Below are 17390 nucleotides of genomic sequence, written 5' to 3'. Positions count from 1 at the left end.
CTGAAGCAAAGAGGCCAGAAATCTGTGCCTCCTGTTTGTCATGGTATCAGCTGGTGCTATTCATGTAGTTTCTCGTAAATATTCACGTAAATAGTTAGATTTGTTATCTATTTGTTGATTTAAAATTAGTGAATAACAGTTTAGATTTAGGTCCATGTCTTTACAGTCTCTTAGTACCAGAAGTATACCTGTTCTATTGGTACTCATTTAAACATATCTGGTACCAAAAAGAGGGCTGACCTATTAAAAGAAGAAAAGTTGGATTTTAAAATAGTGCCCATCTTGCTGTGGCAAGATCTTGGTAACTGACTTAACATTTGAAGTGTCTTGGGGACACTTGCTGAAGGAGGTACACAATTTGTTCCATGTCATGCACTTGGGATGAATAGGGGTGAAATCCTGGTCCCATTCAAGGCAATGTCAAAGCTCCCATTTACTTCAGTAGGGCCAAGATTTCAATCTAGGAGTCGAGATTTCAACCTACGAACAGTAGTTTTCTACTATAACTTTCCCCTTCCCCTCTCCCCTCCCGGCAACCTCAGCCACCTGTTAAACGCTGATAAATTGCTTTGACAAATCATGGCTAACTCACGGCTTCCCTGCTCCATACAACTCTGGAATCTAGTGGTGCTGACTCACATTTCTTAAAACATGTGTGCACACAAAATTAATTATACACTTGCAAGCTGGCAAGACCAAAAGACTATCGGTTTCCTTTAAATCAATCTATTTGGCTGGAATTCATTCACTATTACCTGCTACAAAGTCTGTACTGATGAGTTTAGTTTCAGGAAGCAAAGATCAACTCAGTCAGCTAGAAGAAAAGGAGTACTCGTGGCACCTTAGAGACTAACCAATTTATTTGAGCATAAGCTTTCGTGAGTTACAGCTCACTTCGTCGGATGCATGGTTAGTCTCTAAGGTGCCACAAGTACTCCTTTTCTTTTTGCGAATACAGACTAATACGGCTGTTACTCTGAAATCAGTCAGCTAGCCACACTGTTCTTTCCCTAGCATGAACGTGTGTGTGAGAAATCGCTTGTCAGGACTTTGCTGCCATCTGCTGCTGAGACTTAGGAAAATACACCAGTCATTTTTCAAACACTAAGTCCCACTGAAGAATTCGTTTTAGTAACAAGCCAGTCTCAAGTGTTCTACTTTGTTATTTGCCTGTTTTCGAACTCCATGATCAATGATTGCCTAGCAAAAAGGAGATTGTACTCTTCTGCTTTTCTTTATATAAATCCTTCCTTAAAGTCTACCTTTTCAAGCAGTCACCCCTCCCTCCTGATTAATTATTCCTATAGTGTCCAACTCCTGAACTATGTCTTGAGTTTTCCTTGTTTTACTGCTCATACAACTTACTGGTTTCTAAATTAACTGCAGCCACTCAGGAAAGAAACCTGAACATCACTGTGGACAGCTCAATAAAAATCTCTGCTCAATACATAGTAGTGATCAAAAAAAAAAAAAAAAAAAAGCAAACAAAAATGTTAGGGTGTATAAAGGATAGGATAGAAAGCCATTCTGAAAATATTATGCTGCCATTACATACATCAATGGTCCACCTTCATTTGGAATACCATGCTCACTTCTGGTCACCCTATCTCGAACACAGATATAGCAGAAATTGAAGAGATCTCAGAGAAAAATGGTGAAAATGATTAGAGGACATGAAAAGATATGAGTAGGGACTGAAATGAATGGGACTGTTTAGATGAAATAGCAGACAAGAAGAGACACGAGTTGTACAAATACTGACCAGTACAAAGAAGGTAAATTAGACACTCATATTTACATGTTAACATAACATAAGAGAAAGGGGACAGTCTATAAAACTGAAAGGCAGTAAGTTTAAAAGTGATAGAAGGTTGTTTAATTTGTTTTTTATGCAATGCATAATTAACTTGTAGAACTCATTGCCATAAGAAACCATTGAGACCAACAGCACAGTAGGATTAAAAAAAAGAAGGATCAGACATGTATATGGATAATGAACATCCACAGTTACATTTAATAGGATTTTTTAAAATAATGGATCTAAACCCTTAATTTCAGGGAACAAACCAACCACTAGTTTATTCCATAATTGTCTACAGGGACAAGATACTGAACTAGATGAAATACTGGTTTGATTTCTATGTTATTATGAGTTTAGGATACTTTTTTTCAGAGGAATTAATCCATTGGTTTCATTATTGTGATCCTAACTCATGCTAATCTAGTGAGAGACACAACAGTCAGTTTTCAATCATTATCAATTTCTGACACTTTCTTGCCACTGCTGGCAGAACCCAAACTGTTGAGAGCATTATGGGAGATACTGTCGTGTTCCTACATTTGCCAGGCTTGTCAGAAGTCACTGGTTAATAGTCAGAGTACAACTGCACTTTAGTTTGAGTTAATGTACCTGCATTTTCTTGACCTCTGGGAAGTCTCCCGGCGAGATATGGTGCTCTCGTTGCAGTTGGATATAAATTTCAGGTAACCTGCTGATCAGCTCCTTCTTCTTGTTCTCTTTTCCAAATACAGATGGCATTTCCTTCTTTAGATGGCCGATAATGTAAGCATGAACCTAGAAGAAATGGATGAGGGTTGGCATTATTATGAATTTCAGAGGAACAGCCGTGTTAGTCTGTATTTGCAAAAAGAAAAGGAGTACTTGTGGCACCTTAGAGACTAACCAATTTATTTGAGCATGAGCTTTCGAGTCAAAAATCCATGCCAGTATTCCTCCTTTTGGCTATAAAAGGAAATGCGAAAGATGAGTTGGGTATTAACACATCTTAGGGACAACAGATATCGACTATGGTTTATTGAGAAATATATTAAAATAGACAAACTGCTGAGCTGAAGAGGCCCTTGAGATGTAGGTGCATTTCAGGTAGCTCCTACTTTGCTGGTTAGCTCATATTTCCACAAACCCATTCGCTGCCTTCTCCCAAGCCTTTTGATGGGTTTTTGTAAAATAAGCAGATGTTCTTTAAATTTTCACCAAAAAATGCTTGAAAAGTTGAGTGCAGCTATTGAGAAGCACAGCATGACATTCTGTCAGTGTCAACAACACAGAGCTATGTGTGGGTGTCATCTGTGCCTACACAGAGCCCCACTTTTAAGTTTAATTGAAACAACTGCATCTGCCTTGCCAAATAAGTTATTTTGGGAAGAGAAAAAAAAAAAAGTCCCACAAGCAATCTAAGCAATGTCAAGTGATAGGATGATCTAAGTGGAGTAAGTGAAACAAGTGCATGGATCTAAGTGCATGGTTTCTGTATTTAGGCAGCCACAAAAAGATGACAGACAACAGTATATCTTGATTGCCTTATGAAGCATGAGGGGGGAACGCAGAATTATTCCAGCATAAGGGAAGATATTTCTTTAGTATGAATCCTAAAATGTGTTGCTGCTTACATAGCTCACTTGGGCCTCTGATCCGACATGACCATTGCAGTCAATGAGACCACTCACAGTGTGTAGGGTTAAGCATGTGTCAAAATCTTTTCTGGATTGAGGCCTTACTTTGTAAAAATATTTTTTTAAATATATGCATAGATGTAATACACACACATACAAGCAATTATACATAGAAAAAATCCAAAATGATTTTTCACCAAAACTTAAATAATTATTTCAAAATAATTTCTAACATTTTGATAGATTTCAAAAAAGTTAGCAACAAGGGAAGTGAGGGGAACAGTGGGAGTGAAAAGCAGCAGAGAGCAGCAGTGGACAGAACATAGGCATGCAAACACCATGGTGATAAGCACAGTACAAATACCTACATAGATACTACAGAATATGTTTTACAGCATTCTATGATATTCCTGAGTTCTAAGAGTTCTCGGTAGGCCACTTTTGGTATCGCTGCTTTAGTTGGAAGACTTACGTTTGTGTGTGTACTAATGAATTTTTTTAAAAAAGGTTGATTTTTGGTCCATATGACAAAGACATTATAGAAATGGACCTAAAAGCAAACTGAAAACCAAACATTCATGCACTGAGCATCCCCTCTTGTTTTATAACAAATGTCACCTTGCAATCCTCGAGAAAAAGTCACTTCACCCATAGCCTGTAAGATTGCATAGATTCCCTTCAAACCAAAACAGATTAGACACAGGTGGCATCATCTGTAGCGGAAAGGGGTGTGTATGTGTGTTGAGGATGACAAGGTTCAAAAGTGAAGAGCCTAGATGCACTGTAAAGTGTCCAAGAAGATAACCGTGTCTCATTTGATTCCAGTGTAAGAATCAAGAGTTCTGAAATGGTTAGTTTTCTTGTAAAAAAAAAAAAAAAAACCACAAAACCTTGCAATTGGCAGATCAGTTATACACTTGGGATGTAGGCCAAGAACATTCACATTCTAGGGAGTCCAAATGACAATTAGATACCCGACTGAATTAGCAGAAAAGACTAAACATGACCTTTTAGTTTTAGAAGTTTGACAAACTGAACATTGTTTATAAAATTCCTGTTATCCTATAAATGTATCATTGCAGAGAACACCATGATTGTTACATTCTCAGACAGGTGAGACCTATTTCTTATAGCAATGAGGAAAAAAAGAATTAGTGTATGAATGTTCACAGTGTGTATATTTCAATGATTTAAACTAGTGTGCCATTATTGAGAAAGACACTGACATGAGGAATACTAATGCTGAAATATGATACATCTCTAAGTATATGATAAATGACAACTGCAAGAATCAGTTACATGATTACCAGGGGAGGGAGAAGAAGAATGAAGAATTGGAAGAATACTGCTGGGGTTGTATTTGAAATATTTTTTCTCCTTTGGCTTCATTTTGATCATCTTAAATGTGATTAATTCACTATTCCTTCAAGATCTAATGAAAGGATCATTACAGTCGAGGTCTGTGGACAGCTACTGCATTCCTCTAATCACTGACAGACCATATGCATATCAGTGTTGCTCGTACACATAAAAACAATCAAACAAAAAACACTTTGCATTTTTGTTTTCACAAACGTTTGTGTTTAAATTTTTGCACAGATGGAGGAATGGATTAAAAATTAAGATGACAACTTGCTGTATACAAATTCTAGATCTGCAGGAAGGGAGATGTATGGGTAATGCACCCTTCTAACACAATACCAATTTATAACAGCCATACAGGATTTAATAGATTTATATATGGACAAAGCATCTAGAAAAAATATGGAACTGCAAGTTTGAAAGGCACAATTACTACAATCCTGCACTTTTATTCCAACTGATTACAGTTGCGTAAATATCACGTGTTTCATAATATAAGAATGTTTCCATCTTCAAAATATTTTATAAGTAATACCTAACACCCTTGTGGCTTTGAAGTGACACTAGAAAGGAATGATAAGACCCAGAACTTGACAGTGAGATGGGAATTCACTTGTTTTATTTTTGGATGTGTTACAAGTTTCAGGACAGACAGGGAAGGTGTTGCGGGTATCTGGAGAAACGGACCAAGATAAAATACTTCACAATGATTTGTTCAAAGAAGAGTGTGCAGCTCTGCAGTTTCTGAATGACAGCTATTTTAAGATCAGCTAGGACTGAGACATATTACACTGCTGTTGCTTGTTCTATGGATAAGCAGCTGACTTTCTTTTCCATGGCTGTCAATTCAGTACATTCAATGAACACTAATTTCACTTTAAAAAAAATTCAATTTCATCCATTTTTATTTTGTATTTAAACAGAATTTCTGTTGATTAAGAGTCATCTGCTCCTGATGCTTCTCAGTCATCACAATCAATTACTTTGGAAGCAATTAGTATGCCAATAAGATTGATGAAATCAGATGAGAACTGCAGGAAGGACATATTAACTTTCAAGAAACAAATATTAATAGAAACATGGTATCAAAATGGAATTTTAAATAATGATTGACAATTGTTTCTAAAGATATTTTTTTCAAAATATTGCAGGCAATATCAGTAGTCCTAGTCCCCAATTTTCCACATCACAAACTCATTTCACTAAGGGCTTGCCTCCACAGGAAAGTTTTACTGTATAGTCAATTAAACCATACAGTTACATTGGCATAAACCCCCCACACAGACATTCTTATTCCAGTGTAAGAGTGGCTTTTTCTTTGGTTCAGTTTCCCAAGAGACAAACTGATAAAAGGCCCTCAGATACTGTAATAAGAATAGGTTTCAGAGGAACAGCCGTGTTAGTCTGTATTCGCAAAAAGAAAAGGAGTACTTGTGGCACCTTAGAGACTAACCAATTTATTTGAGCATGAGCTTTCGTGAGCTACAGCTCACTTCATCAGATGTATACCGTGGAAACTGCAGCAGACTTTATATACACACAGAGAATATGAAACAATACCTCCTCCCACCCCACTGTCCTGCTGGTAATAGCTTATCTAAAGTGATCAACAGGTGGGCCATTTCCAGCACAAATCCAGGTTTTCTCACCCTCCACCCCCCCACACAAATTCACTCTCCTGCTGGTGCTAGCCCATCCAAAGTGACAACTCTTTACATAATCAAGTCGGGCTATTTCCTGCATAGATCCTGGTTTTCTCACATCCCCCCCACCCCCATACACACACAAACTCACTCTCCTGCTGGTAATAGCTCATCTAAACTGACCACTCTCCAAGTTTAAATCCAAGTTAAACCAGAACATCGGGGGGGGGGGGGGGGTAGGAAAAAACAAGAGGAAACAGGCTACCTTGCATAATGACTTAGCCACTGCCAGTCTCTATTTAAGCCTAAATTAATAGTATCCAATTTGCAAATGAATTCCAATTCAGCAGTTTCTCGCTGGAGTCTGGATTTGAAGTTTTTTTGTTTTAAGATAGCGACCTTCATGTCTGTGATTGCGTGACCAGAGAGATTGAAGTGTTCTCCGACTGGTTTATGAATGTTATAATTCTTGACATCTGATTTGTGTCCATTTATTCTTTTACGTAGAGACTGTCCAGTTTGACCAATGTACATGGCAGAGGGGCATTGCTGGCACATGATGGCATATATCACATTGGTGGATGTGCAGGTGAACGAGCCTCTGATAGTGTGGCTGATGTTATTAGGCCCTGTGATGGTGTCCCCTGAATAGATATGTGGGCACAGTTGGCAACGGGCTTTGTTGCAAGGATAAGTTCCTGGGTTAGTGGTTCTGTTGTGTGGTATGTGGTTGTTGGTGAGTATTTGCTTCAGGTTGCGGGGCTGTCTGTAGGCAAGGACTGGCCTGTTTCCCAAGACTTGTGAGAGTGTTGGGTCATCCTTTAGGATAGGTTGTAGATCCTTAATAATGCGTTGGAGGGGTTTTAGTTGGGGGCTGAAGGTGACCGCTAGTGGCGTTCTGTTATTTTCTTTGTTAGGCCTGTCCTGTAGTAGGTAACTTCTGGGAACTCTTCTGGCTCTATCAATCTGTTTCTTTACTTCTGCAGGTGGGTATTGTAGTTGTAAGAAAGCTTGACAGAGATCTTGTAGGTGTTTGTCTCTGTCTGAGGGGTTGGAGCAAATGCGGTTGTATCGCAGAGCTTGGCTGTAGACGATGGATCGTGTGGTGTGGTCAGGGTGAAAGCTGGAGGCATGCAGGTAGGAATAGCGGTCAGTAGGTTTCCGGTATAGGGTGGTGTTTATGTGGCCATTGTTTATTAGCACTGTAGTGTCCAGGAAGTGGATCTCTTGTGTGGACTGGACCAGGCTGAGGTTGGTGGTGGAATGGAAATTGTTGAAATCATGGTGACATGATGACATCTTCATCATCTGGACCCATGGAAAAGAAGCCCTTGAGGAATTCCACCATGATTTCAACAATTTCCATCCCACCACCAACTACTCCAGCTTTCACCCTGACCACACCACACGATCCATCGTCTACAGCCAAGCTCTGCGATACAACCGCACTTGCTCCAACCCCTCAGACAGAGACAAACACCTACAAGATCTCTGTCAAGCTTTCTTAGAACTACAATACCCACCTGCAGAAGTAAAGAAACAGATTGATAGAGCCAGAAGAGTTCCCAGAAGTTACCTACTACAGGACAGGCCTAACAAAGAAAATAACAGAACGCCACTAGCGGTCACCTTCAGCCCCCAACTAAAACCCCGCATTATGAAGGATCTACAACCTATCCTAAAGGATGACCCAACACTCTCACAAGTCTTGGGAGACAGGCCAGTCCTTGCCTACAGACAGCCCCGCAACCTGAAGCAAATACTCACCAACAACTACATACCACACAACAGAACCACTAACCCAGGAACTTATCCTTTCAACAAAGCCCGTTGCCAATTGTGCCCACATATCTATTCAGGGGACACCATCACAGGGCCTAATAACATCAGCCACACTATCAGAGGCTCGTTCACCTGCACATCCACCAATGTGATATATGCCATCATGTGCCAGCAATGCCCCTCTGCCATGTACATTGGTCAAACTGGACAGTCTCTACGTAAAAGAATAAATGGACACAAATCAGATGTCAAGAATTATAACATTCATAAACCAGTCGGAGAACACTTCAATCTCTCTGGTCACGCAATCACAGACATGAAGGTCGCTATCTTAAAACAAAAAAACTTCAAATCCAGACTCCAGCGAGAAACTGCTGAATTGGAATTCATTTGCAAATTGGATACTATTAATTTAGGCTTAAATAGAGACTGGCAGTGGCTAAGTCATTATGCAAGGTAGCCTGTTTCCTCTTGTTTTTTCCTACCCCCCCCCCCCCCCGATGTTCTGGTTTAACTTGGATTTAAACTTGGAGAGTGGTCAGTTTAGATGAGCTATTACCAGCAGGAGAGTGAGTTTGTGTGTGTATGGGGGTGGGGGGGATGTGAGAAAACCTGGATCTATGCAGGAAATAGCCCGACTTGATTATGTAAAGAGTTGTCACTTTGGATGGGCTAGCACCAGCAGGAGAGTGAATTTGTGTGGGGGGGTGGAGGGTGAGAAAACCTGGATTTGTGCTGGAAATGGCCCACCTGTTGATCACTTTAGATAAGCTATTACCAGCAGGACAGTGGGGTGGGAGGAGGTATTGTTTCATATTCTCTGTGTGTATATAAAGTCTGCTGCAGTTTCCACGGTATACATCTGATGAAGTGAGCTGTAGCTCACGAAAGCTCATGCTCAAATAAATTGGTTAGTCTCTAAGGTGCCACAAGTACTCCTTTTCTTTTTGTAATAAGAATGTTTACGCAGGATGTTAGACCAGTATAACTATACTACTGGTTCAAAATCACACCTTAGCCTACACAGGTATAATTTACCCATGCAGACAAACCCCAAAATACTATCATCTGCATTGTACGTCACAGAAATATTTAGTAAGTAGCAAATTTCCTCTGCAATAGCTTCAATGTTATTTGATTTTTCTTCCTTCCCATTTTTCACCAAAAATTTTTTTCAAATTATTTGCCTGCTGAAATTTAGAAAAGGAAAGGTGCTGATTAGTCAACATTCCCTAGGGCTTTGCAGAAGAATAGAATATCAGAATACTTTTGCTACTATTCTATCTGGAATTTTAATACTATACAATAAAGGAAGTCTACTAAGGAAGAGAAGGAAATATTTAGAGGAAACCATTTAAAACACAGCAATTGAAGTTTATCCAGGTTGGGCCTAGACAGGAAAGGACAGCAGAAGCTAGTGTCATTAAGTAGGGACTTTGAAGATTAGCGTAAGTAATAATCAGAAAGCTTTAAAATGATAAACAAGCAATCTGGTGACGATTCCAAGAGCTTTGCAAGTAAGAGGCTAGTTTGAAGGATAATTAGAGGCCTAACAAAAATTTAAGTACACATTTTCAATAGGCAATCTAAATAAAAATTAAATACTGCCAAGCCTAGATATATGGACACAAATCAAGTAGCTACTGCAGGGAGCGGTTACCCAATTAGCACATGCAAATACTATTTTCCATAGTTTAAAACAGAGGATAATGTTGGTAGGGCATTTGCCCTGAAAGGACCTCTTAGAATTCACTTCCTCTCTGGTCTGTCAGAGACTAGGATTTCTTCTGGAAATGATGCTAAGCCCACCTTTAGCTGAGTATGTGGGAAGATGATGGGTTGGGAATACAGAAGGTTTAATCTGCGGATATTACTTTTATTGTTGAGTTGGCTTGCACAACAGTAATATACAGGCAGATCTGTTAAGTAAAGGAATGTTTTTTAGTTTCAATATGGCAGTATTACAGCAGAGTCGCATCATACGCGCATTTAACTTAAACAAATTCAACTATATGCGCTTGGCAAAAAAAAAGAAAAATAACAAGCGATTCTGCCCACCATTCCAGAGTGAGCGTGAGATGGGAGACGTGAATCTGCTGTTCCCTCAGTCGGTCTCAGTACCCACGTGCGTCTCACAATATGAGCATCTCGCCATGCTAAGTGTGATTCTAGTGTTTAAAGATACGTATTTTTCGTACAACATGGCCCCTAAACGCAAGCCAACTACTTCATCTGGTGCTCAACCGAAGAAACAGTGATCTGTTCCAACGCTGGAGGAAAAACTGGCTGTGTTGGACTTATTCAGAGACGGTATGTCGGTCTCCAATGTGACATGTAAATGTGGCCACAACGAATCTAGCATCCGTGCCATCAAGATTCGAGAGAGAGAAATTCGTCAAGCTGTTGCATCAAGTGCTCCAATAACTACTAAGGTGACAAGCCAGGTGAGTGATAAGACTTTAGTGAAGACTAAAAAGGCATTAAACTTATGGCTGGAAGACATGAACCGTAAACATGTGCCTATCAATGGCAACACGTTGCAAGAAAAGGCTCTTAGCCTCTACGCGCTATTCAAACCTTCCACCGAACAGGGTCATTTTGACTATACGCGATTTTCGCCTTACGGGCTGACTTTAGAACCTAACCCCCGTGTAAGATGCGACTCCACTGTACTCCTTTTAATAGATGTGAAGTGCCAAAGTGGGGTGTGTGGCATAAAAAAAAAAATCAAAATAAATTTTGATTAAGGAGAAGTTACTTCCCATCGGCAGTATGTTGGTTGGCCATGATCTAGCACCAGTGCTGTGTGCTGCCGTGTGTGTGTGAGGAAGTAAGTGTCTGGGTCTCAACTGTGATCTGTGGTCCAGGAACCGCAAGTGCTGTGAAGATGGTACACTTGGCATTTTGGTGAAGGGGGCATCTTGTTTTGCTCAGTCATTAGCTGCTCTGCCTAGCTGCTGTTGATTAGCTCCAGGTAGTACATACGAATGGCCCTACTGGATCAGACCAATGGTCCATCTAGACCAGTACCCTGTCTCTGACAGTGGGTAGTGCCAGATGCTTCTAGCCATTGGAAGTTTAGGGACTCCCACAGCACAGAGTTGCATCCCTCACTATTTTGACTAATAGCCATCGATGGACCTATCCTCCATGAACCTATCTAATTCTTTTCTGAACTGTTATAGTTTTGGCTTTCACAAAATCCCATGACAATGAGTGCCACAGGTTGACTGTGAATTGTGTTTAGAAGTATTTATTTTGTTTGTTTTAAACCTGCTGCCTATTCATTTCATTTGGTGACCCCTAGTTCTTGTGTTATGTGAAGGTTAAATAACACTTCCCATTCACTTTCTCCACATTATTCATGACTTTACAGAGCTCTATCATATCCCTCCTTAGTCATGTTAGTAGTATGAAGTTCTCCTTATTAGAAAGGGGAGGTATCCTAGAAGATTTCAAGTCTCCTTCAAAAGGCAGAGAGAGTAGCATCCTAAAAGTACTTTTCCTTCTATGGCCTTCCGGAAGGTCCACTGATTGGCTCATCACATTACTGTTCATCTCCAACATATAATTTAACAATAATTTTTCCTTTAACTTTGTTAATTGAATCCATTTTCCAGAAAACAACTTGTTTCTGGGTGGGGAGGGAAAGACATGAGAGGAGAGAGTAAGAATGAATGAAACAAACGTAGAAGAGATTGGTCATTGAAAATAAAGTTGGCTCTATTCCTATCTTACCTTTGCAAGTCTTGCCCTCTTGATGAGATCATTGAGTTTCCGCACAGCTGCCTTCTGTGGGAGACTCTGAATGTCTCGGAAGAGATCCTGGGCTTCTACCTCAAAGAGCTTGCGGTTCTCTGTGTTTTGAAGAGGCTGGGCCCAAAAAGAACCAATGTAGACTCGCAACACCTCTGGAGTGTTAATCACCTTTCCCAGGGACCACATGAGTGCACCATAGACTCTCATCAACTGCTGGGTGTCCACCTGGTCAGCCTTGTTCAGCACCACTCGAATCTTGTCATCGTGGCCTCGGAATGATTTAATAGCCTCCGAGAACTCATCGGAAATATCCAGTTTATGGGCATCAAAGAGGAGGATGATGCGGTCAACCCGCTCAGCAAACCACTGGAGGACCTGGCAGAAGTCATAGCCTGAAGAGAGAGAATACCACAGGATGTCACTAAATTGATAATTCTTTATTAAGGATGGTTTAAAGGACCAGCTTATAACCCAGCAGTAGCAGTTTAAACTCAATTCCTAACCCTAGTGTCTCAGTCCTTAGACTGGCAGCAGACTGTGTACACTCTAGGAATGAAGGACTGCACTGTAACGCTCCACAGCCCACTAAGCAGCCCAAGTCACAAGAATTTTACCCATTCCAATGGTAGCTTTAATGACAGGGTGGGTTGCAGTGAAGAAAAACGAGTGGTGATCTTTAAGACTATCTGGGACAAAAAACAAAAGGAAGTTTAAAGCAAAAACTATTTTAAAAGTCTGCTTGCACAGTTTACAACTCTTGTTGATGGCCTCGCAACAACCCAACTCACTGTCATATTACAAACAGTACTTCAGGAACTCCTCCAGGAATGACACACACAGTCTACAGAAGGAGTAATCAATTTGTGAAATGGCACTGAGTTTGGTCTGAGTGACCCATCTTACTTATATGAGGAACAGGTGAACTGGAAGCCAGTTTTCCATCCCTGTCCATCCTCTAAAATGAAAAATTACTCTGAAGGACAGTCAGAATTCAAGGATAGTGGTGAGGAAACCTGAACAGAATCCAGAATTCAGCACCCAACAGCATTCACCTTTAATCATTGGCAATGTAGGAAGCTCACCATTAAACTCTAATTTTACACCTTCAGACATTTTACAATATTGAATGCTTCTTTTACATTTACTTATGAATACAGTCATCATCCAAGCATTACGTAACCGTTCTGCATAGATAAGCAAAAGGTCCTTATCTTTTACTCTGTGTTATTGTCCCCTGTTCTCCATATTACCAATTTCTTATCTCTACGAAGCAAGTAACACAAAGAGGGAAGAGAGTACCCATTCTAAAATCATTTCATTCTCCCTGAAATAATGCCTGCTTAGTCAAGATAATTCACATCCACATCATAGCTGAAGCTGTTTGCCAGCTGTTAAAAACTTAAAAAAAAAAAAAAATCACAAGAAAAATAAGTTTACTGAATCATTAGCAGCTATGGTTCCAAGATGCCTGCTGTGAGCAGTAAACCCTCCAATGCCTTCCAATAGGAAATTGGCTAGAGGCAGTATCTGGGAACTCAAAGATATACATTAAAACATTTCTGTGCCAAATTCTGCCATAAAGCACATAGCAGTTGCACCAGTGGGCAGAGGTGGCCTTAAGTCTTTTATTTAAACCATTAAATCCTTAAATTTTACAAGTACAGAGTATATGAAACCAAAAACTAGAAGCTCTAAGTATTTTACTTAAAATCTTCCCAATTTTTGCCCTTAAGTCTAACTCCATTACAAATCCAGCACACTCATGCCAAATAAGATGGCAAGACTATGCTAAGAAATCTTTACTGAGCTCAAAACAGATTCATGTCAGATTCATTAAACAGTTAAAAAAAATAAAATAAAAAAAGCAAATGCGACATCTCCCATTAAGCGGATTGCTTAGCAAGGAATACAAAATCCAATCCCTTTCCTGGTTACTCGGTCTCTTTTTTCTTACGTTTTTTCTTAAGAGTAGTCAGTTCAGGAGGAGCAGAACAAAAGCCAATGGAAAAAAAGAACACAAACAAGACAAATCCAGAAGATAATTCTTGTTACCCCAAGGTATAACATTTAATCCAAAAAGACTTGATTACTTATCAGTGTTCTTCATAAAAAATATAGAAATAATAGTAAAAAGTGAGGAAAAAACCAACACACAAACCACTTCAATCTGCAACATGAATTTCCTGTCTGAAGGATAAAATTAGGATGGGGGAGGGAGAACCACTCCTGCATTAGGCAGAATGCCAAACTACCCAAAATATGAACTATATATCACCTACCCTAATCTGAAACATGTAGCAGCTTGATTTGGATTTTTATTAGTTTGGAAGAAAAACATTATTAAGTTATGCATTTCAATCCAAACATGATGCAAACCAGTGAATTTAAAATAGCCATTTTTAATAAAATTTAAGTTTTGCAAAGTTGACTAAGTGAACCAAGCCCTGTTAAAAGATTGGTTGAAAATTTTCCATCAAAACGGTTTTTCAACAGAAAACTGAGTACTGAACTAAATGAACATTGGTGGAAAGTGTTTCTTTCCCTAGAAAACGTCAACTTTGAGTTTTTGGTGAAAAAACATTTCACCTTTCAGTTTTTCAATGAAAATAATTTTCATTTTCTGTGGAAAATAAACCCATTTTCTGACCATCTCTAGCAGTTATACAACTTTGGTATAACCATACTAGAAATCTCAGCCATGGTTAAACATTTCAGCCAAATATTTCTAGCATTTTTTTTTTTAATCTCTTGTTTCACGGAGGCCAAATTAACTATCTTGCTTTATGTGAATTATTGTAGTATGGCCACAAACAGCACTTGCTCCAGTCATTGTCACAATGTGCAGGTGCAGCACACATCCCGTAATTCAATTACAGTCTGTCTTTAACCAGTTCCTCAGAAACTCCACATCTAATCAGATACTTTTGTGTGACATCCATTGTTTTGGGTCTTATAACCCTTCTCTTACCTTCCATTTCTAAGTTTAACACAGTTTCTTATATATTCTTCTGGTCTTCTTTTCACATGCTCAAACCATGTGAGCCTGGATTCCCTCAAATTTTCTATAATTGATACCACTTTCACACTTCCCCTAATTCATGTGTTCCAAACATGGTTCAATCTTGTAACTTACAGCATCTATTTTAACACTGTCATTTCCACTGTATTCAAGATCTGCTCCTGTCTCTTCCTCAGTGCCCAGCATTCAGTCAAACAAAAGTGCTGGCCTAATCACCATCTTGTAGATCTTACTTTTTAATGTGAGAGACATTCTCCTATTGCAGATCACTCCCCTCACATCTCTCCGTTTAGTCCATGCCTTTCCTTTTCTACTTATAAGTTCGTCACTGAGTTCGCCATTATCCTGTACTATCAAACCTAGGTACTCGAACTTCTGTACCTATGGTAATGGCTGCCCTACTCGACTTATAGTTCCGTTATCTTCCTACAAGGTATCATCAACTCTACAGACCATATACTCTGTTTTTCTGCCAATTTTCATGACATTTCTTTCAAGTATACATCTCCATCTCTCTAAATCTTCTTGCACTTCCTCTTTATTCTCCCGCATGAGCACAACATCGTCTGCAAAAAACATGCGTCATGGTGCCACCCTTTGGATGTTTTCTGTAACTGCATTGAACACCAATGTAAACACAAAGGGGTTTAGTGCTGAGCCTTGATGTACTCTGATTCTTACTAAAGACGGTTCAGTTTCTCCATCTGCCTTTCCAACTGTGATAACTAGGGCCCTACCAAATTTATGGTCCATTTTGGTCAATTTCACGGTCATAGGATTTTTTAAATCGTAAATTTCATGATTTCAGCGATTTAAATCCAAAATTTAAAGTTGGTGTAATTGTAGGGGTCCTGACCCAAAAAGGAGTTGTGGGGGGTCACAAGGTTATTGTGTTTGGGAGGGGGGTTGCGATTGTGACGTTACACTCCATATGTTATATGGAAATATGCTTATGAATGTGAATATAATGTAACTGGAATATGCTTTATGCAAAAGGTCTCTTGTAAGGTATCATTACAAAGCTTATAATCTACTGAGTGTGTTCATCCTATTTGTAGGTATGTATCATTCTGGTATCTAAAGCTAGAAATATAAAGTATAACTCCCTGAGGTACTATTGTAATTATGCAAAGTGTGAGCCATTGATGATGGTTTAGAAACTTAATCGCTACCATTAGCTAGAACAATTGGTTTTAAATGGCTCTGTTTACTTGCAAACCTCCCTGGGTACATGTGGGCCAGCCCTGGAAGAATGAAGAATAAGGTTTCACAGGACATGTGACCATGTCACAGAATACTGGAATCCATCTTAAACCTGGTGCCTATTCCCACTCAGCCAAGAACATTTATTCCTCAGGTGCTTGAAGTGGGCATCTGGGTGCTGGAGATGGGTAACCTCGTGAGTGGTTTTCAGTTAAAGTCTGCAGCTTTTGGGGGCGTGGTTCAGACCTGGATCTGTGTTGCAGCAGGCTAGCATGTCTGGCTCAACAAGGCAGGGTTGTGGAGTCCCAAGCCATCAGGAAAAATGGGCTCAAAGGTAATTTCAGCACATCAGGTGACAGTCCCAAGGGGGTCTCTATGACCGAACCTGTCACAGCGATGCTGCTACCCTTACTTCTGCACTGCTGCTGTCAGCGGTGCTGCCTTCAGAGCTGGGCAGCTAGAGAGCGGCAGCTGCTGGCCGGGAGCCCAGCTCCAAAAACAGAGCCCTCGCCAGCAGAAGCACAGAAATAAGAATGGCATGGTATGGTTTTGCCACCCTTACTTCTGCACTGCTGCTAGCAGAGCACTGCCTTCAGAGCTGGGCACCCGTCTAACAGCTGCCGCTCTCCAGCTGCCCAGATCTGAAGGCAGCGCAGAAGTGAAGGTGGCAATACCGCGACCCCCATAAAACAACCTTGCAACTCCCTTTTTGGTCAGGACTCCCAATTTAAGAAATGCTGGTCTCCCCCATGAAATCTGTATAGTATAGTGTAAAAGCATACAAAAGGCCAGATTTCACGGTGGGAGACCAGATTCCACAGTCAGTGATGCATTTTTCATGGCTGTGAATTTGGTAGGGCCCTAGATCTATATTATGGCAACAATGGGACAATGAGTGTGTCAGGCCTGATGTCAGTTACTGTACTGGGGGGGAGAGGGCTCTCTGCCACTTAGGCTTGAAGGGCTTGTGGGTCTCAATCACCTTAAAGATATTAAACTTTTTATGAGCTGCCCTGTATAAGACATAGTACTATTTACAATTAAACATTCTTGCAATGATTTCTTTTTTAAAATGTGGGCTAGGTTCAGCATTTTTCCTGTTAACACTTGTTTGGTAATTACTTTACAATTATGGGTAAAAGCACACAAAATACCAGATTTCACAGGGGGAGAACAGATTTCACGGTCTATGATACGTTTTTCATGGC

The 17390-nt window shown here is 40.0% G+C and overlaps 1 protein-coding gene across 2 annotated transcripts in view; it reads right to left on the bottom strand.

The window, feature by feature from the left end:
- EHD4 (EH domain containing 4) overlaps positions 1-17390 on the bottom strand; it is a 63802-nt gene that overhangs the window by 10499 nt on the left and 35913 nt on the right. For both annotated transcript variants that reach the window (XM_048855661.2, XM_075129687.1), the window contains exons 4-5: positions 11940-12352; positions 2411-2575 (exon numbers count right to left, since the gene is read on the bottom strand). In XM_048855661.2, the coding sequence (XP_048711618.1) occupies positions 2411-2575; positions 11940-12352 (578 nt within the window). The remainder of the gene's footprint in view (positions 1-2410; positions 2576-11939; positions 12353-17390) is intronic.

Source organism: Caretta caretta, chromosome 6 (assembly GCF_965140235.1).
Source record: "Caretta caretta isolate rCarCar2 chromosome 6, rCarCar1.hap1, whole genome shotgun sequence".
Taxonomy (NCBI): Eukaryota; Metazoa; Chordata; order Testudines; family Cheloniidae; genus Caretta; species Caretta caretta.
Note: the sequence above shows the minus strand (reverse complement) of the source record. Positions and strands in the feature narration are given on the sequence as shown.